The 23675-nt window shown below is 40.8% G+C and overlaps 3 protein-coding genes across 4 annotated transcripts in view; 1 reads left to right on the top strand and 2 right to left on the bottom strand.

Annotated features, from left to right (window-relative positions):
* Nucleotides 1-23675, top strand: part of LOC113029472 (zinc finger protein OZF-like) — a 132694-nt gene that overhangs the window by 38883 nt on the left and 70136 nt on the right. The gene's annotated exons all lie outside the window — the stretch shown is intronic.
* On the bottom strand, nt 6312-12154 carry LOC113029510 (zinc finger protein 91-like). The gene is made up of 3 exons (XM_026180400.1): nt 11287-12154; nt 9683-10363; nt 6312-8018 (listed from the first exon to the last, which is right to left on the bottom strand). The coding sequence occupies exons 1-3, from the start codon at nt 11302-11304 to the stop codon at nt 7401-7403; spliced, it is 1317 nt and encodes a 438-aa protein (XP_026036185.1). The 5' UTR covers nt 11305-12154; the 3' UTR covers nt 6312-7400.
* LOC113029469 (zinc finger protein OZF-like) lies at nt 17735-20093 on the bottom strand. Its single transcript, XM_026180351.1, has one exon. The coding sequence runs from the start codon at nt 19774-19776 to the stop codon at nt 18508-18510; it is 1269 nt and encodes a 422-aa protein (XP_026036136.1). The 5' UTR covers nt 19777-20093; the 3' UTR covers nt 17735-18507.

The following is a 23675-nucleotide window of genomic DNA, read 5'->3' on the forward strand; positions in this document are numbered from 1 at the left end:
GGCCTGATAACAAGCCATTCATTTGATTCAGGTGTGTGGGAACAAGGATGCATCTAAAAGCTGCAGGACGGTAGCTCTCGAGGACCGGGATTGGGCACCCCTGGTTTATATGAACAGGTAATGGGACATTTTGCACGTATCCACATACTGAGGAGGCAGTGACCCAATGATATTATGTGATTAACATCATCAGTGCAGATCATATGCTTGTAATGACGTGTTTCCACGCTGTGGTATTGTTACTGATTTAAATCATCCGCCTGGCCCTCTGCCAGCGAGCCACAGTTTTACTGAACGCACCTTTGTTCGCTTCGCTGATCTCGTTCAGGTTTTCTGGCCGTGCCAAAATGAGGCCCTGTGATGGATGCCATCTTGGAAGCATCACAGATCAGCACATACCAGAGACTGGAGCGACCAGCTGCTCTAGTTTCACAGAGCGCCTCATCAGTGCAGACTTCAGCCATTACCACAAACCTACAAAGTGAGACCCATGTAACAACTTAATGTTACTGTAACAAGCTTATTGTTCCATGTGTTCTTCCTTAAGGGTGTTTTTATTCAGAGATGGTATCAGGGTAGCTTTGCATGATTCACAGCTCATTATAATCCTTATTTATCTTATAATGGATTTTTGTGTAAATACCAACCAGTCATGTGAATAAATACAGTAACTGTTGAAGTATGTTTAGCATATGAATTCAGATTTACATTTTCTAGCACTTTTGCACTCACTATGTTCATCTTTCAAATCTCCAACTGTTTACACATTGACGCATGGCTGCCGTAAAAGAAATTATGATTTTAAAGAAATGAGGCACACTTCTTCTTTACTTGGCCCGCAGCTACACTACATTTGTCTCTTTAAACCGAACTGACAGACTGACCCTGTCTTTCAGTGATGACCTGCAGATGGATGCGGTGGAGTTTTCCACGATTCTTTATCTGCTGATGAATCACAACCTAGACCTGATAAACTTTAACTTGGAGAATAAAATCGTCAAGTAAGCTTGATTACCCATAAATACGCAGTGAACAGCAGCTCCTATGCTTAAAGCCCTGTCTCTGAGAGTTTCCTGATTATCTTCGATCTGACTGTACTCCTCTTTGATTGTCTCCCTGGTCTTGATGCTTTCACGTGGCTTCAATGTGCCCAGTTTGTGTATAAAATCTCGTCTTCCCTCACCTATTGTTAGATCATCTGTTTGTTCTCTCTCTGCGTCTACCTCACATCACCTTATTTGGCCTGCATCTGCATCCTCCCTTTAAGTCCTCTCACTTACTGTAATATTAAAAACTAGAAGCAGGGAAAAACAGCTGGCCCAACATGTGCACTACTCTTGTACAACCTGACATCCAAAATGTATGAAATGAAAAAAGTAAAATGTTTTTTTTGGCCTAAAATCATATGCGTTGTTTACACACAAACATTTAGCAGAGATAATCACATTTGAATTAAAGAAACTGCTTCCGGTGCCTCAGCAAGTAGCTCAGCATGTTTGATTCAGCAGTTACCCCAAGGCTGGAACTGACCCACAGACTGTTTGCTTGCAAGTGAATTTGTTAACCACTACACCCGACGGACATTTACAAACTAATTTTTTAAACTTTGTCTCCACTATAAATCACAAATGATCTGCCACTACATAACTACGCTGCATACATATTAATACATCTGAACTTTTATTACTTCACATGCCTTCATTCTGTGTTTTACTCAGGATAAGATGTTATGTTAGTCATCTGCCTCCATTTCACCCTTTCTTTACCATCCTCGTTTGTCACACCAGCCCACTGTCCTCCTTTACGACCTTCATCCATGAGGTGTTACTTCTTTCCTGGCAGCTCCATCTTCAGCATGCTTTGGCCAGTATATTCACTTTCCATCTTCTGCACATGTGCAAACCATCTCAGCCCTGCCTCTCTAATTTTTTCTGTGTTTCGCACTCATTTTTAATCCTGTCCATCCTCTTGCCTTTTTGTTAGTATCACCATCTGTAAAATACGCATCATAGCAGACCGTACTAACATCTTGTAAACCTTCCCTTGCACTGTTGCTGCTTCCTTATTTTACAAATGACCCCTAACACTCATCTCCACTTGCTTCACCCTCCCCACGCTCTCTTCTGCACCTCTCTTGTTCATTGTTTGATGCTTTGAATGTTTGACCCCAGGTATTTACTCATCCACTTTCAATATCCTTGCTCCATGCATCATCAACTTTCTACTTTGCTCCCCTCTGTCACTTGACTTTTATTATTTTTAATATTTCACAATAGCAATCGCATATCTTTACTTTTATTTGTACTTCTGCAAGTGAGATGAGCTGATGGTTTGTGTTTTTGTAGCCTTGCACTGTTGAGAGTTCATAAACACTTGGCTTCTTTTTTTTTTAAAATTTCTTTTTAGAAATGCTTGCGTGAGAACCAACAGTAAAGGGCTGGACGTAAAATTCTAGACTCCACCCTCAGCATTAAAGTAAGATACCTTTTCTTTGATCAGTTTTTACCCTATTCCTTATACTATCAAGTTATACTCATCCTTTTCTCTGGTGACACATGGATAATGGAAGTATATTCCACAGGTCATGACATTATCAGCTGGAGAATAGTCACGAATCCTAGAAAGGTGTTCCCTCGATGGAAAACCTTGGATCCAAAATGAAGTTATTGGACCACAATTCTTCCAACTAACCTGCCTTGAAGTCATGTTAATGATTCAAAGCTCTTCAAACTTTGAAGATCATTATTTAAATCACGTCAGAAAGTGAGGACTGCTGTTGAACCTTATTTTCCAAGGTGCCTTCAGAGCAGATGGATTGATTTAGCACAGGTTTTATGCTGGACCACAACCCAAACTCAGCTGAAACAGTTCAAATTTAACTGTGGGATTCTCTCTTCTGCATATGTCTTTAGGTGTAAGTCATTGCTACACCTTACAGTACGAATGGCATCCCGGTGTGTTATGTAGCATTGTATAGTCTCAACATTAAAGCTTTTTAAGGGTCTGTACAGATACAACTGGAATCAAGTGTAGGTAACTTCTAGTTTGCTAAAGCCCCCATGTTAACAATTTGTATTGTAGTTATGACTTCTGTCACATATGTAAAGAGCAACAGAGACAGAGTGTGCCGGTGAAAATCTGGGACATCTCTTCCCCGAAAAGCACCAGCTGTGCTTGTAGTCGACTGGTTTTGTCTTCACTTTACACTTTTGCTCATGTTAACAGATTCCACAAACATTTAAACAATCCTGGGGGGCGGGGGTGGGTTATTTCCATTAACAGCCGGCTGCTGTTGGTTTTCTCAAAAACAAGGGACTTTGTTGGGGATGACTTTCAGTGGTCGAATAATCCGCATTTTTTGCCAGAGAAAAACCTGTTTTTGTTTATACTTCATTTGGAATTAATTTCCAATAAGAAAAATGTTTCCTTCCATATTTTTACCTTTTTGTTTCACTGATGTGATTATTTTTCTTAAGTTTTTCCAGTGAAAAATATCCATTAACTTATACACACACACACGATACCGGTGTTTGCTTACCACAGGAGTGCACAAAGCAAGTTTGGCATAGCCAGTGTGATAGGTGGCTCAAAATAAGCTAAAACCGTTTAGTTCTAAAATGTAAAAAGTTGAACTAATAGACGCTTTCAGCTGCTCCTCTATTTCCACAGAAGTCCCAAAACAGATGGATCCACATCACTTGGCACAGAATTTATGATGCAACCTCCCATTTGTCTGAGCTTAAAGTCCACAAACCTGGCCTAATGTTTCGTTCACTATGACCTGAAATTAGCAAATCAGCCCATGAACTCACCAGGAAACAATTTAAAGAGGTCCAGGCAGACAGATATTTACACAGGAGCTTAAATCTTTTTTGCAACCATAACTATCGCCCCCTGGTGGCCAGCGAGAAAAAAATATAGGTTTAGGGCACTTTGTATTGGCTTCACCTTTCAGACCTGGAGTTTGAAAAGAGACTAAAGAGGACATTTGAAACACCAGCTGAGTCTCCATCAGCACATAAAGAAACTATTGATTGTCCCCACTTCAGTCAGAGACGTCACAGAGAAGCATGCAGTGAAAGGAAACACTGCAAATACCTGAACTCTGTTACTCACATCAATTCAGGTGTTAATCTATTTGTTTTGTGAAATTACATACAATTCCTTATGATCTTGGGGGATAAAAATCCTACAAGTAATATTTTTTTCTCATTTGTGCTCTGTTAGCTGAAATTCCAGCAATAAACACATTTAGCAGCTAATCAGCAGTAATGAAAAGATGAAAGTGTTGCACTCGACATTAATGTGGCCTTGTGGCACACCCGTCTGCTGCCACCATCTTTACATCATCAAACACTTCAAAACTAATGCTGGGCACAAAATTTCAACTGTGGAAATCTAACGTGCAGATTTTGTATCTGGAAAAGTATCGACTGAACTGAAGAAATCATCGACGGTGGGACTGAGTATGTGTGCTGTACATCACAATGTTTTGTTCAATTTTGTTAACACCAGTGAGGTTTTTCTTGTGGTAGTGTTTTTTTAAAAACTTTTTTTAACTCTTTCTCTCATTAAGTTGAAATTTGTAATTTTTTTAAACCTGAGTAAGCTATGAGAGCAGTTGTATGAGCTGTAGTTTATGTTTTCTGTTATTCAACTGAATGAAACAGCATAAAGAGTTTTTGAATAAAGTGAGACATGTTTTCAACAGTAGATGAGTCAATGTGGGCTTTTAACTGGACTGCTAGGATGAGTCAGGATGTTGGGTTAAATTTGATTTGGAAAATAACTAAAGCTGTCAAACAAATGTAAAGGAGTAAAAAATACTGAATTTTCTGCAATAAATCTTTTAAAATAACAGCTGTAAAAATGCTGTAAAAAGACTATAATCTTAAAATGTGAGTTTAAGGTTCACCATAATCCAGTTTGCATTTGTTCCAGGTTTGCTGTACTGCAACCTTAGAGATCATCATGACTACATTTGACTTGATTCACAGAAAGTCTTAATGAAGGAGGATTTACACCTTTCTTCAACAGGAAGAGGAAATATATGCAGGCACCAACTACTGACAATGTGACACATTTAATCTCACTTTATAGGATTTCTGTTCCTTTTTCTGTCAAAGACAGAATTATCGATGAACATAATTTAGACAGACGTGTTTGGCAGTTAGCCTCTGATGGTATGTCTTGGCAGAACGGACCCCAGCTGTGAAAGGGATTAGAGTAGGACCCCTAAGAGCCTAGATCCTGATGGTGGAGACGAAGGTGGTTTATATGGAGCCTGAGTGAAGAAGGGCAAAGAAGAGGAGGGGGTGGGTTGCACAAAGGCGTCTGTAAAGGCCAATGGCAGATGCAAGGTTAGATTTAAAGTATGGGGCATGACTGCTGATTGGTCTGGTGAAGGCGGAACTGGACCAGTGATAACACAAAGAGTTTGACAGTGTGGGAAAGTCAGAGTGATAAAGCTTAGATTTAGCTGGCAGCACACTCCAGGCCTCAAGGGTCAATGACCTGCAGGTTTTAGATCTCACCCTGGGTCAACACACCTGATTCAAATGATTGTTTCATTACCAGGCCTCTGGAGAACTTCAAGAAATATCGAGAAGGTCATTTAGCCATTTAAATCAGCTGTGCTGGATCAAAGATACATCTAAAACCTGCAGGACACCGGCCCTTGAGGCCAGGTTTTGGACACCCCTGGCATAGATCTTGGTTATGGAACTTCATTTATTTATTTATTTATCTTCACACCACATTATGGCTTTATAAGTTCTACTCTGAGTTCTAGTTAATTTTATTTCACCATCAGTTATTTCATAATTTATGGACTTGAATCTTGCTTTAACTTTGGATTGAACTCTTTTATCTAAGACACAAAAAATGTTTACTGTATGTCAATAGACACCAATAAAACATGCATGAGACAGAGTTGGTTTTCAAACCTTTTTCCATCACTTGTCTGTCAGGCTCCCGTTTACAGATCAAAAAGACGAGAAAAAGGCCAAACCTCCTCAACCTGGTGAAACCAAACTACAGATGCTGGACCCAGGGCGGATTAGGACTACATGTTTGATATGGATACATCATAGATTCATAAGGTTTTCACTGTTAACCGTGCTAATTTCAGTTACTGCCCCAATGCACTAATCAATGGAGAATTTTGGATTGACCTCGAGGCGAACCAGACTGCATGAGACACGTTTATAGAGCAAAAGACATTGAAATAGTTTTTCGTTTTAAAGCGAAAGTAAACTTTATTGTCATCTCTGCTATATACAGTACAGTATATAGAGATGAGACGACGAGGCTCCAGTTCCATTCAGTGCAAAAAGAACAACAATTAATATAGGAAGAGTAGGAATAAATATACACTATAAGACTAAGGTAAGGGGAGTAAATATACACTTTGAGGTAAAAAAAAAAGGTTAATTTCAGTCTAACTTTACAATTTAGAATTGTGATTTAAAGTGACCTTGAAGTGGTTTAAAATGACCAACGTAGCAGCTTTACAGTTTACAGTATGAGTGATTTAAAGTGACCTTGAGTGAAATAAAGTCACCAACATAAGCAGGATTGAGTGTAGGATTGTAGGATGGGTCCAATGGCTGTAACGATAATATACGATTATTTCTTTATTTTTCACACCGAAACATTTAATAAGACAAACTTTAAAGTTAATTAAATATAGCTACAAACTAACATGTGGGCAAGGTTACATGAAACGAACTGAGCCTAAATTAGAAACCAAAACTAAAAGATTAAATCATTTGAATTAACTGAAAAAAACGAGTCAGGAAATGAGTCTCAGTGCTGCCATATTTATCAAAATAAAATATCGAATGGCTTCAGGTTCAGGTTAGATTCGATTATTTGTAGGTACATTTGGTTTCCACTGAGCAACTCATCCATGTTAAAATGAAAAACTTTCATTAATCTTTGGTTCTCTTCCACAGCATGTTTATGTCTCTTCTTCATCCCAGCTCCCTTCATAAAAGGGACTTTTTCCTTCCCACTGTGGCCAAAGCACTTGCTCGAAGGGAGTAAACTGATTGCTGGGACAAAGGCTTTTACTTCTGCGGGCCACCACTGTAAATAAGTATTACACAGAAGTACAGCCCAGGTCTAGTTCAAATTTAAAATTATACTGGTCCCATGGTTAGTCATGTATGCCACAGCTCAGAACGCCAGGGCCTCTGACTACCACCTGGTCCAAATAGCACTAAACCCATATGGCACCTCCTGTTGGTGGTGAATGTCCGTAGTTTTCAATGGTTGCCACTTATTAAATACAAAGAGTATCACTGCCAGTCCAAAAGTCATAGCTATGTCATAAGAACCAGGTGTGACATTAGCTGACTCTTTACAGGGGTAAACAGTCAGAACTATGTGGAGCCTGATCAGGAAGAGGTTCTTTCTGTCTGTTCAGATTTGTTGTGATCCAATGGCAGCAAAGATTTTAGTCCTGCATGATCATGCAGATGTTTGGTCAGAGCAGATAATGAAGTGAACGGTTTTACACATTGGTCACACTGAAATAGCTTATTTGCAGAGTGCGATCGTTTGTGTTTGGAGTATGAACTGAGATTCTTGAAGCTCTTGTCACACTGGTCACAGCTGAAGTTTCCTTCAATGTGTGTACGTTCATGATCATTACGAGTATTTGCACGAGAGAAGCTTCTGTCACAGTGTCTGCACTTGTATGGTTTCTCTCCTGTGTGGACTCGTTTATGAGCTTTAAGCTCACCTGCAGTGGTGAAGGATGACCCACACTGGTCACAGAGGTTCATTTTAATGCTACTGTGAATGAGTTCATGGCGCTTTAATTCGCCTGCTGTGGGGAAGCCTTTCCCACATTCTTTGCAGTACTTGAGTTTGTGTCCAGTGTGTCTACGTAGATGTATTTTTGGGCTCCTTTGCCAATTGAAAGTTTTTCCACAAATGTCACAATGAAACGCTTTCCCACCACCACAGTGATGACAGGGTTGAGAACTGGATCCATCTGTGTCGCTCTGCTTCTAAACAAAGACACAAACACAGTCAGAGTCAGGGAATTTCTTCAAAATCTTTTTTCCTGAAGGTTGCCTGAAATTAAGAGAATCTCTGCCAATGTCCAGTTACATTTTACTATGTCAGTGATAACTAAAAAGTAAAATATAGTTATTGTAGGTATACCAAAAAGAATACAACAATAACACTCATGTACTTTCAACTAATGCGTTCGGTGTGAACGCATTAGAAGCGACCAGAGCTTCAGGTTAACATGTAAAGTCAATGGAGGAGCGTGATGAAGCGCGACAGATTTGCATCGCAAAAAACACTTTTCTGCCTGATTCGCGCAAAAAGAAGCCTGGCTGATGCGTTTGAAGCGCGAAGTAAAATACGCACTGCATTTTGTGTGGTGCATTTTGTGCATTCCCGCTTATTGCGTCTACCGCTTGAGTTGGAAAAATCTGAACTCCAGCGTCAAGTCGCGCCGCGAAAACCAATCAGGAGCCTCCAGGGCAGAAACAATGTTCTTATTTTTCTCCTCCTTCTCCCTGAGGCTCTTCCACTTTAAGCTGGGTCCTTTTTATTCCTGTCTCTCTGTAAATAGTTATATTTTATATATTCATGTTTAATGTTTTTCAGTTTGAGCATCTTAATATTGTTTCAAATAAATTTTTGTAATGACTAATGTGTAAAGCGTCCTTTACGCCGCTGCTCTGCTCTCCACGGTGAATAGAGAAGGGAGACCCTCTCTTCAAACGCTAGATCGACAGCTGCCATCTGGCACTACTTCCTCCCACATTTCCGCTTCACGGGCATGAAAATTGCATATTTTAAAGCCTGACCAGTTCGCTTTGGACGTGCTTCGAGGTGCGAATGCGCACACGACCAGTGAATGCACCATTACTCTAAAATTGTCACTTGAAATAACAAACTTAATGTTTCTTTGCAATATTAATCTAATATTTTTACAATTATGTAGAAATTTAGTGTTACACTTTTATTTTCTTTATATTTCACCACTTTATCATCATTGGACAATGTCTTCGATTAGATTAGGTGGCACTCATGGGGATCTTTTTATGGTTGACATTTTTTATATGACCTCGTACAGAAGCTGAAGCGGAAAACTTGATCTCTGACAGTGGTTGAAATTCCCTCATAGTAAATCCCTCAGGTGCGTCAAAGATAACTAAAATGTGTTTTGAACGGAGACAGAAGAATTTGTGCCTCAAAAGTTTAGGTGTGGACAGTTTCTAAGGCCCACTTACCAGCTGTAATGGAAGTGTTATGAAAACATTAATGTTAACAACCAGCAGTGGCATCACAGCCAAACAGCCTACTTGAGAGTAGACTATTTAGTTGTGGTTGTTTTTTAAGTCTTATATCTTTATAATGACACTACAATTCTTTTTATTCTATGTAGACCAGACAGAAAATGAGTAACTGTAAACTCACATACAGCCACATTTTTACAGAAATAATCTTTTAATACCATGAAAGTGCCATTAAATAATATAGTTACATAAAGGTTTGTTTTGTTGACCTAATCATGAAAGAAACAAAACAAAAAATGATATTGAAATGTGATGAATCTCCTGTACATACAGCATAGTTGCTAATATTGTAACAAAATTTAATAAGCAGAGTTGTTCAAACACTAAAATTACAAGATAAAAATGTAAACACATACCTCGCAGTAACTGCACTTGTAGAGTTTCTTCCTGGTGTGGATCTGTTGGTGCGCTTTGAGGGAACTTGGATCTTTAAAAGCCTTATCGCACACGTCACATTTATAAGGTCTCTCTCCAGTGTGAGTGAATTTGTGGATTTTTAAGTCTCTGTTTGTCATAAACACTTTTCCACACTGTTCACAGTAGTACACATCCTCTTTGGTGTGAATGCGTAGGTGTGCATTTCGGTGCCCTACTTGGCTGAAGGTTTTTCCACAAACCTCACAGCTGTATGCCTTAATTCCAGAGTGGGCAACTTGATGAGTCCATAAGCCGCTACGGTGAGCAAAGACTTTACCACACTGATCACAGCTGTACTGTTTAACGCCACTGTGGATACGTCTGTGCTCTTCCAACCCTTCTTTCCGAGAGAAACACTTCCCACACTGATTGCAAGTATGTTCTTTAACTCCACTATGAATGAGCTGGTGTCTTTTTAAACTTCCAGGCTGTCTAAAAGACTTTCCACACAAGTCACAGCTAAACGGTCTCTCTCCAGTGTGAATGACTTGATGTTTTTTTAATGAGACCTTCCAGGTAAAACCTTTCCCACAATCGTCACAGGTGTATGTTTTGTCTCTCTTTCTTCTGTGAGGTTTGTCGGCCTCCTGAGAGCGCTGACTTCTCGCTCCATGTTGGTCCTGCAGTGACAGAGATACAAACAGAGGCAGTGAGTGAAATGCAGTCGTGGAACAAACTCAACCTTCAAACTTCCTCCATTAACACGAGCTTTAAACCTGATGTTGAATCATGGCAGTTGCCAAATACCTTGTGGATTACCCCAACCTTCTGGTGACAGGAGCATACTTTACTATCAATTATTCATTTTTCCATAACTTAACCATTAGAATATCTGTAAATGGCTATACCTAGTGTTTAGATTGAGATATTAATTAAAACTATACCAGACCCCTTATGACAAAGAAGCAACTAAAAGTGGTAAATATCATCTCTCTTATGTTTCTCATCCCCACCCAGAACAAGCAGTAATTAGTAGAGTGAAGCTGATTAAAGCAGGATTATCACGATGCTACAAACTCAATCTCAATACCCAGAAAATTACCTGACTGCCAGAGGGAGGGGAAAAAGAAAATCAGAACAATACTGGACCATGAAAACGTATCCAGCTACTATCCTGTTTATTTTCTCTACTTCTAGTCATATTTCACTGCTGATCAGCTGAGAGTTGTTGGGTGGCACTCCACTGTTTTAATCCTATGATATTGTCGAAATGGGAGCTTTAAAGACTTCACAATATTTCTCATAAAGACCAGGGCTGTCACTCAGATGTTTGTAGATCAGATTATGTTTAAATGGGAAATTATTACATTTAAAATTTGGGGGTTTAATATGAATTTCAATTTTCTTAATCTGCTATTTTAGTGTCCTGTTAATGTGTGATCTTCTTATTTCATCTATTAACTTGATTCTTGTTTGTATAGGTATGAATGTGTAGCCTGGGGCTAACACACAGCAGCCGATGTGGAACCAGCTCCCAGTTTAGATTTGAGAGCCGATGAAGTGCACCCAGATTCACCAACAGAGAAACTGATATTTTTCTCACCTTTTCTGCGAAACTCATTGTTTCCTTTGTAGTGAGTCAGCTGAGACCAAATAGCTGAAAATCTTTCTCTGCTGCTCCGTCAGACTCTTCTCCTCCTGCTGATCAGCTGGGACAAAGAACAGATTTTTATTAGACAACGAGACTACTGAGAGGGACTACAAAGAGAGAGAATACTACACTGGCGTCCCTTCATTGACTCTCTGTTAAATCGAGAAGTGAATTTTAAATCTTCCTCCTCACATACAAGGTCTTGAATAATCCGGCCCCATCTTAATGACCTCAAAATACCATGTTTCCACTGCAGACCACTTTGCTGCAGGTTTACTTGCCGTTCTTATGATATTTGAAAGTAGAATGGGAGGCAGAGACTTCAGCTTTCAACCTCCTGTTGCCCCTCTCTGCTGCAGAACTAGCTCCCAGTTTGGATTTGGTAGGCAGATTCTACTTTTGAGATAAGCTTCACAACACTCATCTTTGATCAAGATGGATGTCAGTGTAAACTTTTTACATCACATTTAGCCCGAGATTGAATTTTGTGTCATTTCTATACAAAACCTAACACAAGTATAAAAAAGTGCTTTTCATAGGTTTTTTTGAACCACAGAACTTTTTAGCCTGAAACACAGTTTTTTGCAAAGTCAAACTTTAGTGTACCCATTGTACGACAAGGCCCAGACATTTTTCTTTCCTTCTCGGTTTTGTTACTTTAAAATGATGAAATGATGAGCCAAAAGTGCATTCATGCCTGTATTTCCCGAATAAAAACTCGAATAACAAAAAACTTACTTAAAATTCTCCTGTTTAATAAAACTTATAGTTAATGTTGGATCAAGTGACCCTGAATGCGTCATTAGTTATGCTGCAACAGGCTCATGCTGCTAAGGCCTTCCCATGATGCAATGAGCACGTCTTCACACACCTCTTTTTTAATCCACATGTGTTAATGTGTCACTGCTGCGTTCTTTGTTATTATTAAACTCGGTGTGTCTTCTGTCCCATCTCACCCCTCCCATAGCACATTGGTGCATCTCCCTGAGTCTGGCGGACATGCACAAACACATGCACATGCTCAGTGGAGTTGCAGCTTCTATGTGAGGCTTTATTAATTGCTCCTTGGGGATAAATAAAGTCTTTCTGATTCTGATATAGCCTAAAAGACAGCATGTTTGCAAACATTAACCAGATTTGTGTAGCTAGCTACATAGAAACAGTGAATATCAGCTTCCTCTTAAGCTGGGCTTTTACTCCTAGCTCTGTACATGCTCACAAAAACAGGCATATCGGGCATCAAAATGACCCCTATGAGTGCACAATACTCTAATAAGCGACCTTATCAGACGGTGATACAATGCAGATGACAAGTCTGTAAAGAGAATCAAAGTGTAACAGTAAAATTGCTACATTGTTGCACATAACACGCTCTTCATTTGTAACCTCACAGCTGTCCAGTAGAGCTCTCAAACTTTAAAATGGACACATTTAAACATTTAATGTTATTTAGGCATCCTGCCACAAAATATGACCAATAATTTTAACACCTGCTGCTATCAAGTAAAAATGTGATATTTCCAAGTTGGGTTTTAAAAATTTAGTAACTCCCCTGCAAACAACCTCCCTGGCTTTTGGAGTATAGATAGCCGAGTTCCCCAATTTCAGCTTAAGCCTAATTTTCTCCTGGCCTCAACACACAGACCGCAGTCACCGGTGCATGTCTTTCTTTTTGTCTCCTGCAGTTTGTGTTTTGTCTTATGTGTTGTTACTGGTATCTCTATTCTCTCCTCATCACTCTCACTGCTGTCTGCAGATCATTTTAGGAGTTCACTTCCTCTCATGTGTTCATCCACAGCAGCTGGACAATAAAGTTTATAGTGACCCTGATACTGCAGCAGATCGCTCTCATCCATTTCCTTTTATCACTTCAAATAGAAATGAGGCTGTAGAGGTTTGGTGCAGGCAGAAAAACAGCTGCAGGGACAATGAAAAGACTTTTCTGCTCCAACTTCTCCCAGCATGCTGAGCTAATGATTAGTTGGTGTTTTTCTCCAAACACTCTCTCACTCTTCTCTCAACGTGTTCACAATAAACTGTGAACAGACACCGAGGAGAGCAGCAGAAGACCTCATTCAGGAGCTAAACTCAACATGAACTGAACTCACAGTAAAGTTAGCTCGGTGCTTACCTTTAGATGAGCCCACAAACCGAGAGAAACTCCGCGATGAAGCTGCAACTCTTTCCAAACACAGGAAACAGATCAGGGAGCAGAGACCCACGTGGTTCACGCGGTTGTCAGGTGCGATCGTAGCTACAGGTGACACCACGCGCTGTTTTCTGAAGCCGTTTGAAAGCATCGGGACGAGCGTTTCCGCGGTCGCCATCTTGGTGATAGAAAACCCACGTAACTTTGGAAGCACGGATCTGGCTGTGAAACGGCTTGCTCATTGGCTAATAATTTGTGATTGACAGGCTCCTGTCCAATGAGCATGCGGAGAATATCAAATCCGATTCTTCTTATTAAAATACGGTATGACCAAGAGGATCCCTCAGGGATGGAGAAGTGAACTTGATTGAACTGTGATTAGCAGAGTCGTAACAGCTTTGGTATCTGTAAGAGCCAAAGTCAATGTTTATGTTTTGCTTATTTGTTACGGTGGCACAGGTGTATAGCTTTACCTGCGTCTTAGGTGATGGCATGTGGGTGTGGTCACAGTCTATTTACCTGATGCAGGTGTGTTGGGTGAGTGGATGTGGGCAAACTTTTCTGTTGAGCGTCATTTTTTGGCACACCAGTTAATCCATGCGCTATTTGTAAATTGATTGAAAGCGCAAACGTTTGTTTTTGTTTTGTTCTTAAAATAAATGCGCAAAGTACAAGTCCGACTCATATGGATTATTGGAGGCGCGTCACAGGGACACAACCAACTCAGCCGGCCGCGGCTTTATTTATGGATGAAAGTCGCAACAGTATCGATCTGATACTGAGTTACTACAGGACGGGTATTCCTGATGCTAGTAAATGCAGCTTATGCGGGCTCCATATTGTGTCATGATTTCTGAGATTAATTATCTTCAGTTTACAAATTATGAACACATACACCAGTTTAGCCTCTGTACAAAACCACAGCGGATTTCCAATCAAGTGCAGATGTTTAATTTACTTCAAACACAGTCCCTATTTCCAGAGGCTTAAACGTATTAATTAAGGACTATCCCATTTCATTCCCCACAGTTTTTTTGAATGAGACATTCACTGACCCTGTCTGAAGTGACCCGAAGTCACCTGCACATCTGTTTGGTCTGCTTTTATATGAAGTGCATGAACCATCACTGTAACCAGTAGCGGTTTTTGATACGGGCGGTTGCCCTAGTGGGCATCGGCAAAAATAAATAAATAATTGCTCGTACTCATGCTGCTCCAACATCAGCCAGCGCATATTGGGAATGGCATGGGCACCAATCGTTTTTCTATCGCCCATTTGCTGGGAGTAAGGGCGCCCTCCGTTTGCGAGGTGCGCCTGCTGCTTGCGGCACAGAAAGGAGAGGGCGGGGCGGCGGGGGATTCTCTGACCGGCTGGAGCAGCATCTAATAACCGACTCGCAAAATAAAAACAAAATAAAAACAAATCAACAAACACTAAAACACCAGACATCATGATACAGACTTATAATTTGCACCCATGTTTTTCCTCGGTGCTCCTGCTCGCTGCTGAAGTCAAAGTAAACTTTATTGTCATCTCCGCTACAGACAGTCCAGAGAGACGAGACGACGAGGCTCCAGTTACAGCAGTGCAAGTAAACAAACAATAAATATAAGAAGAGTAAGAAAATAAATGTACACTTTAGGACCAGGGGTAAAGGATCAATAACAATTTAAAATGTATAATTTACAGTTTGATGATTTAAAGTCTCACACACAACCTGTCGAAAGGGGCGGGGCCGGCTGCTTCCAGATAGAGCACATTTCATTCATAATGATGTAAATCCAAGCCCATTATGTATTCATGATTTGAATCCTGGGTTGTGTGAAATCCCAGAAATAAAACCTACACAAAGGGAATCTGTGAACTACGGTGTAGGTCTGTTAGGTTATGTTGTGGTGATCCTCGAGTTGAGGGATGGGTGTTCATACTGGAGTGCAAAATTAAAACCAATGGAAGATGTACAAGAAAAGTTCAAAGCCATCAGGTGCTCAGTTTAGAAAAAATAGAAAAGGGTGATAACAGGGTTCTTGCCATGATAACAGGGTTCTTGCTGATCGGAGCTGGCTTGGCCCTGACTTATCGGAGAAATAAGAGAGCGGAACCAGCTGTTCAAACTCCCCCTAAGCTGACCGCTGGATTTGAAGCGATGGGACGAGGCGCGGCCTCCCACACCGAACGCAGCATGGTTAACACCTTGGAGACGCTTACAGCTGCCGTGAAGACTCAAACTAACACCATTGAGCGTATGATGGGATACATCAGAGAGGGGCCTGCTCACAATAACACCCTTGAGCGAAAGTTGGATAACATCGCGGAACGGCTCACTGCAGCTGTGGGGTCTCAGAACCAAAAGAATGACAACACCACGGAACAGAAGCTTGATACCATCATGGGGAGGCTCGCAGCGCTCCAACGGGAAATCGAGGCCCCAGTGTCAGAGTGCTAAATTCGCTGCTCGCATAAAGGAGAAATCAACAATATTCAACATTTGGACACCACGGCGCCAGCTGCTAGGCCCAAGGCTGGAGCCCACCAAAACAACTCCCTGATAACGACTGTGTGATGACTATTCTTCCCATCCCATGAAGGACACCAGGATCGGCTGGAGGACTGTTTACTTAGCCTGATACAGCGAAGGACACTGTCTCAGCTGAACTATGGACACGCACACACACATACACTTACACTGATAAGCACGCACTCATCCCCCTCCCTTCCAAACGCCTTCGATGCTTGTTCCTGCGGGGGAAGGCAGCGGGTCTGCGTGCCGCGCTGAAATGATAGCATGGTGCAGGACGACTGCTGTGTTCCTTCGAATCACCCCCCACCCCCCTATCCATCCCCTGTGGCTTGTCATGTGCTCTGATGTTGTGATGTGGACATTAATGTGCTCTCTGTGCAGAGGAGTTTTTTTGTTTCCTGTTCTCATGCTGTCCTCCCATAGGTTGCCCAGCGTGTGAAGAGGTCTCTTTTTTTCCTCTTGTACTTTTCCCAATGTTGTGTAATTTTTTCAGTGTTATTCTCTCAACGCTGCCGGTCTCCGACTGTATTCCCTTGTGTTGTCTTGTTGTTGTGTGTGTAAGTCGGGGGGGGTCCTATTCCTCTGTGGGGCAACCTGCATATGGCCAATAAAGCATTCATTCATTCATTCATTCATTCATTCAAAAGAAGAGGAGGAGAAACGAGCAAAAGATACAGGTAAGCAGACGTGTGATTGGATAATGGCAGCTCATCCTGAAACAATCAGAGTCAGAATACTTTATTAATCCCTAAGGAAATAATGTGGGTTACAGTTGCTCCAAGAAGAAATGGTAAAAATAGTAACAGTAACGGACTAAACTCAAAACAATATGTTATGTTACAGATTTTAATATTAATTAGTCAGTGTCAGTTGTTGATTTGTCCTGTTCTCATTGTATGACGAATTATGATGGCTGTTTGGTAGCCGTTTGCATACTATGTATACTCTCTCTCTCTTCATATGTGTGTGTGTGTGTTTTTGGGGAAATTCAGTATGGTTCCGACAACACTTTTATGTTAATATGTTTTATGTGTGTGTGGCGGGGGAAGGGGGATTCCAATCAAATTGATTCATGTTTGTGGCTGTAATGTGACAAGATGTGGAAAAGTTCAAGGGGGCCGAATACTTTTGCAAGCCACTGTATAAAATATCCTTGCTCTTATACACAGCGACTTTACCATTTCTGGTTCGGGACCACTGTCTTCTAAAGGCTGGTGAATCTTCTGGTACAAAATGTGGAGAAGTAAATGTGATGCATTCAGCTATGAATGGAGCAGACAATGTACACTCCAATAGTGGATTTAGTGATCAGTGGTCATGACACTTTGCATGCTAATGATTAACAGCCTTCATTATTCATTATGCATGGATGAACAGAATCTACTTCTGGGATTTCCTTACCTGGATGATTGAGCATGCATCAAGATATTACCCACAATTACTTAGGTACATGGGAACAAAGGGACAGCAAGTCAGTTTTATCATAAATGACACACATTTATGACTTACAATAAAAATATTTTTATTGCAACATAAAAAAAAGAATGTAGGTTTGTCTCTTCATGGAGCAAAACACACTCACATCCTGTAAGAAAACACAGACCACTGAAAACTTTACACATTACCTCGTCCCCCGCGGCATGAGCCTTACTTTTTCAAAGTCAAAGTCAACTTTATTTGTCAATTCTGCCACATGTACAGGACATACAGAGAATAGAAATTTCGTTACTCTCAAACCCTAGATGAAATAGCAAATGAACATTTAAATATAATTTTGGTTCCCTTAGCTGTGTTAGAAGATTCCTCAGTTATATAAAACTTGTACATAGTTCTGAGCTTGGGTGTACTGAGTATGCTTTTGGGGTTCTGTTACCTGTACACTCCGTGTTTTGTGACAATAGAGCCCATTTAAAACACATTTCCTGTGAGTTACAACAGAAGTGGCGCAGCACTGACACTGATAATTACCTCACAATGAACAGCCAAATAAACAGTAACAGGTCTGACAGTTTGACCCAGAAGGTGAACTCTTCTGACATTTTGCTTTTCTTGTGATCAGATGATGGGAGTAATGTTTGCTCTGCATGCTGTTTGTGGACACAGCCAGTGAAGTGTAACTTGCTAAACTTGTGTTGGGATAACTAACTCCATAAGCTAAGATTTTGTAATCGCGGCTCGATCACTTCACAACATTCATGATCTTCTCTTAAACTCTTTTTCTTTCCATCCTGTCTTGCAGCTCTATTGTCATCATCCTTTCCTGAGTATTGCCCTCTCTTTGAAAAAGGAAGAAGGGGCTCAGAATTGATGTAATCCTGCCCCCACCTTCAACCCAAGTTTGTGTGGTAGTCACTGCTACCACACAAACATGTCCTGAACCACGCTCACATACTTCTCTGTCACTTCTGACTTCATCATGCAGTACCACAGTGCCTCTTTTTGCACCCTTTCATGTTTTCACTAGATCTACAAAGACAGTGAAGCTCTGACTTTCTCAGGAAATTAAAGCTGAATTCTGTGAAGCCTGATCTCAAGCTTTTTAAGTTTGACGCAGCATCCAGAAGAACTTTTGTTCAGAACCCCCGTTTCTCCCACTGTGTTCAAATGAACCCCGTCAGGGTAATGTCCCATTGGTCTGCCACTTTTCTCACAGGAGGACACTTTGTGGGTCTTTTGATGGCTCAATAGACTTTTGTAATGGATGAAAGACTTTCCACACTGATCACATACAAATGATTTAACTCGAGAGTGGGTGCGCTGATGTGATTTTAAGCTAGTCATACGAGTAAAAGCCTTTCCACAGTCACCACATACAAATGATTTAACTCGAGAGTGGATGAGCTGATGTGAGTTTAAGCCAGTCATAGACGTAAAAGCCTTTCCACACTGATCACAGCCAAACGGTTTATATCCACTGTGGATGAGCTGATGTGCTTTTAAGTTGCTCTTCTGAGTAAAAGCCTTTCCACACTGATCACAGCCAAACGGTTTATATCCACTGTGGATGAGCTGATGTGCTTTTAAGTTGCTCTTCTGAGTAAAAGAATTTCCACACTGATCACAGGTGAAAGGTTTAACTTCACTGTGGATGCCCTGATGTCTCTCTAAGTGATCTCTATCCATAAAAGCCTTTCCACACAGATCACAGATAAATGATTTACCTCCAACATGGATCATATAATGTCTCTTTAAGTGACCTTTTCGAGTAAAAGACATCCCACACTGATCACAGCTGAATGGTTTCACACCGGTGTGGAGTAGCTGATGTTTTTTTAAGTTGCATCTTAGACTAAAGGTCTTTCCACATTGATCACAGCTGAATGGCTTCACACCGGTGTGGATCAGCTGATGTCTTTTTAAGGTGCATCTCAGAGTAAAAGACTTTTCACACTGATCACAGTTGAAAGCTTTAAATCCAGTGTGGATGACCTGATGTAATTTTAAGCTCCATCTAAGAGTAAAGGTCTTCCCACATTGATCACAGCTGAATGGTTTCACACCGGTGTGGATCAGCTGATGTGATTTCAAGTGACCTTTCTGAGTAAAAGACTTTCCACACTGATCACAGCTCAAGCTTCTGTCCTCCCCGTTGGCGCGCTTGCGTCTTCTGATCTGCTTCATAGCAGGAAAAGTCTTTTCCACAGGGATCGCTGCTGGCTCATCTTTACTTGCTGGTGCTGGATGTTTTTGGTTGATGTCATCCATGTGCTGAGGTTTGGGCCTGCTTTCACTTCTTTCTCCTGTAATGACAAAGAACCCAAACAGTGACATCAGGTCTATATCTTCAGCTCATCCACAAGTGCCCCCTCTTACCTCACAAAGCCGTCCGTCAAAATATTGTCAGACATAAACCGGTCCGTGGTGCAAAAAAGGTTGGGGACCGCTGGTCTACAGCTTTCTACCCCCCAAGGACACGTAGTCTAATGTCTTTATTTTTCAGGGCCATGTCCACTTAATACTACACTATACGGTTATATGGCATTTTAGTTCATATACAGCATAGAATTGAGGCACTTCAAATATTTTCATCTCAACACCTCCTCCCTGGAGATAAGGAGAAGGAGTCTCACTATCTGCCTAATAGGGGTGGGGGAAAAAATCGATACTGTGTAGTATCGTGATATTTTGTTTGCTAATAATGTATCGATACAGGGACAGCAGAAATCGATATTTTGTTACAAACAATTTTTTCGTGGACTGGAACATGATCTGACTTCATGTTGATCCTTTTTCTGAGCAAGAATGCTGACATTCCTTCACTGTCCAAATGTGTTTAACTTTTTTTTTTGGCAGCAATAAACATGACAGTTTACTTATTTTAATTTAAGACATGTTTTATTTTAATTAAGTTTAAAACTTTTTTATTTAATGTAAAATTAGATTTTGTTTTAATTTACTTTCAAATTCTTCAGTTGCTGAAGGGGCTGCATAGTTTTCATAAATTGCTATAATTGTACCAGATGGTTGCATTCAGTTAAGTTGGACTAGACTGTAATACAAACCGTTCAGTTTGTCAACAATAAAACTGAAATGAGAGAAAGACTGAGTGTGAGACTTTGTTATTAGATAAAATGAATATTGATAAAGTTTACCTTTATGTACAGAATCTGAATATCGCAAAATATTTTTAAAAAATTGCAATAATATCGTATCGTGAGTTGTATGGTGATTCCCACCTCTACTGCCTCATGTCTCATGGTGCCTGGGAGTGTCAGTCCAACTCACTCACAATACCCATCTGTGTGTGGAATAACATATTTGATGTTTTCCTATATGTAGAACAAAGTCGCACAAAATGTACTATAGATATTACTAAAGTGATATTGTCAAAACATATGATCAACACATAAAATAAAGAAATCTCCATCACAAGAGTTAGCAGCTTACACAAGAAAAGACGTCAGAAAGAATATGAAAGAAAAGTGGAAAAGGAAAACAGAGGATTTTTAATGAAGTCGTGATCACTCCACAGACATCACCTTCATATGAAGGGAAACAGAGAGTTGAACTCAAATGATAAACCATTAAGTTCCTGAGGCAGACAAACAGAGAGGCTAAACAGAAGGCAGAAATCAAACCAAAGTGAGCTAAGAGAGAGAGACCCTGTAGAAAATGATGAAGTTAAGCAACCAGTGTAGTTATAACTGACTTACTCTGGATCTCCTCTCAGACTCAGGAGGGGGCGAGCGGGCCAGCTTTGTAGTTGGAGTCGGACCAGCAGAGACAATGGGCTCACTGACCTCCACTCCCCAAGTCAGTCACCACGAGGACAAGTTCTTTGTTTAGAGATTATTTAATCCAAGCTCACCAACAACATCATTTAGCTGTCCTCGTCAGAACTGATAAAATAAAAGCAGTAACATTTAGAAACGTCAGTTTACTAAACATAAAAATATTGCTCTTTTAGCCTCGCTCACATGTTCTGTAAAGATTAAATGACTTAAATCATCACGCTGTTTACAAAAACACATTGTTACCAAACTCAGCGAACAATTGCGCATCCAGAAATAACTGTTTCATGTCGTTTGACATGGAAACTTAAATTTACAAAGACACACTGAACGCACCTTCCTACCAGCTGTAACCTAAAGCTGGGCAGACGCTGTGCGATTTTTTCAGTCGCATTATTCAGCTTCTGCTCGAACTGCACGATTGACTCGCAGGGGTTAGAAGTTCGTAGGTCACGATGCAGAGTCTCACACTATACGGCCCGATGCTCTGATGCGACCCGAGTGCTCACACTGTGCGTCCATAAAATGAAGGTTATAACAGAAATTCTGTCGCTCGCTCTCCCTCTCTGCCTTTCACTCACACAGACACACCACCACCATCAACTTTGCTAAATTGCTAATGAAAAACATGATCAGCTGTGTTTGAGCAGCAATGTAAATCCAACTATTTTCCCGGTTGTGTTTGCGCGTGCGCAGTGCGAGAAGCTGCGGTGACACCCTCCCGACCAAGCGATTTATGTTCGGGAGCTGCTCGGAGGTGTTAATCGCTTCTCGTTACCCCCACGTATACTACACGACGCACGATGAAGGCCAAAACCGGGCCGATCGACAAAACGGTCGCACGACTCAAAAACTGGCTCAAAATGGGCCAAAAATCGCACAGTGTGAGCCCAGCATAACAGGAGAACGAACGTTCGTCTTCGCAGCTGCAATACACACCTCACAACACGCCGTTCATCAATTACATTAAACACGAGGCGTCGCCACAATACTTTGATACGGGTTCTTCAACAAGTGCCCTACTTTTAAAACTGTGGCAAGACACAGCAAAGAGCACAGTACGCACACCTCTTCTTCTTCGTCTCCTCCCCTGCTTCTTCTTCTTCTTAAGTTTTATTGGCGGTTTGCAAACAATAAAATGGTGCGTTACTGCCACCAACTGGTATGGAGTGTCGACCCTCAAGCCCTCCTCAAATGTTTACTCTCTTTTAAAAAGTGGAATAGGGCCTGATAACACTCACGTCTTGAGTCCTTTTGCAGTAAATCAATAAGATCCAGTTTAATTTTTATGTTACTGAGGTTTTGGATCAGTTACCTTCTCTCCACCTGATATTTCTGACAGTGTAATCTAACACGTTCTATAGTTCACCCTTCTCTGCAGTGATCACGTTTCCCTGCATCATGTTTCCCTGTCATGAATAGTTTTGTGTTCAAACCAGTATGTCCAAACCTTATTCTAGAAATGACCACCTCCTCGCGCCTACTCCAAACTGTGCTCCTCATTTCTCCTGCTCTCCTTTGAATTTTATTACAAGCATCGTCCCCTCCTTTCTTTATCCATTGTATTTCTCCCTCTTCTGAAACCGCTTTGATGTTTAGATATGTATCCTTTATTTTCTATATAACACATTAATTTGTCATTTATTATTCGCTCCGTAATTTTAAAGATAAATGGTAAATGGCCTGTGTTTATATAGCGCTTTACTAGTCCCTAAGGACCCCAAAGCGTTTTACATATCCAGTCATTCACCCATTCACACACTGGTGATGGCAGCTACATTGTAGCCACAGCTACCCTGAGGAGCACTGACAGAGGCGAGGCTGCCGGACACTGGCGCCACCGGGCCCTCTGACCACCACCAGTAGGCAACGGGTGAAGTGTCTTGCCCAAGGACACAACGACCAAGACTGTCCAAGCCGGGGCTCGAACCGGCAACCTTCCGATTACAAGGCGAACTCCCAACTCAGATGTTAAAGCTATGAGACTGTAATTTCCTGGATTTGTATCATCCTTTCCTGGTTCATGTATGGGCACAACCACAACCTCTTTTTTAAAGTGATTTAATAAATCATCCGTATCTTCTATCTGTTTCAGTAAAGCCCTATTCTCTATGATGGCATTACTCTTCCTCTTCACCCTTCTTCACTAATATTGCCTGAACTGTGGATTTTAACAAACGTTTTTGCCAACACATTTGCCTTCTCCTCATTTTTTACTGCTCTTGCCTCTCCATTCCTCAAGATTGGACATCCATACTCCTCGTTTATTCCATCCATCTGACCGTACCAGCTTTATTTATATGGTTTTATGTTAACGTTTATATAGCGCTTTAAAAAGTACTGTATATATACAGGTAGATTTAAACAAATAAACAAATAAACAAAATAAAATAATTTCATTAAAAATGTTTTTAAAGAAAGTTGAGTCAACCCCTTAAA

The sequence above is a fragment of the Astatotilapia calliptera genome, chromosome 9 (genome assembly GCF_900246225.1).
Source record: "Astatotilapia calliptera chromosome 9, fAstCal1.2, whole genome shotgun sequence".
NCBI lineage: Eukaryota > Metazoa > Chordata > Actinopteri > Cichliformes > Cichlidae > Astatotilapia > Astatotilapia calliptera.

Coding starts and splice junctions, on each gene's coding strand:
- LOC113029510 (XM_026180400.1), bottom strand. Junction 8,019..9,682: donor ACAAGTGCAGTTACTGCGAG/GTATGTGTTTAC, acceptor GTCTTTGTTTAG/AAGCAGAGCGACACAGATGG.
- LOC113029469 (XM_026180351.1), bottom strand. CDS start 19,776: ATGTCACTGTTTGGGTTCTTTGTCATTACAGGAGAAAGAAGTGAAAGC.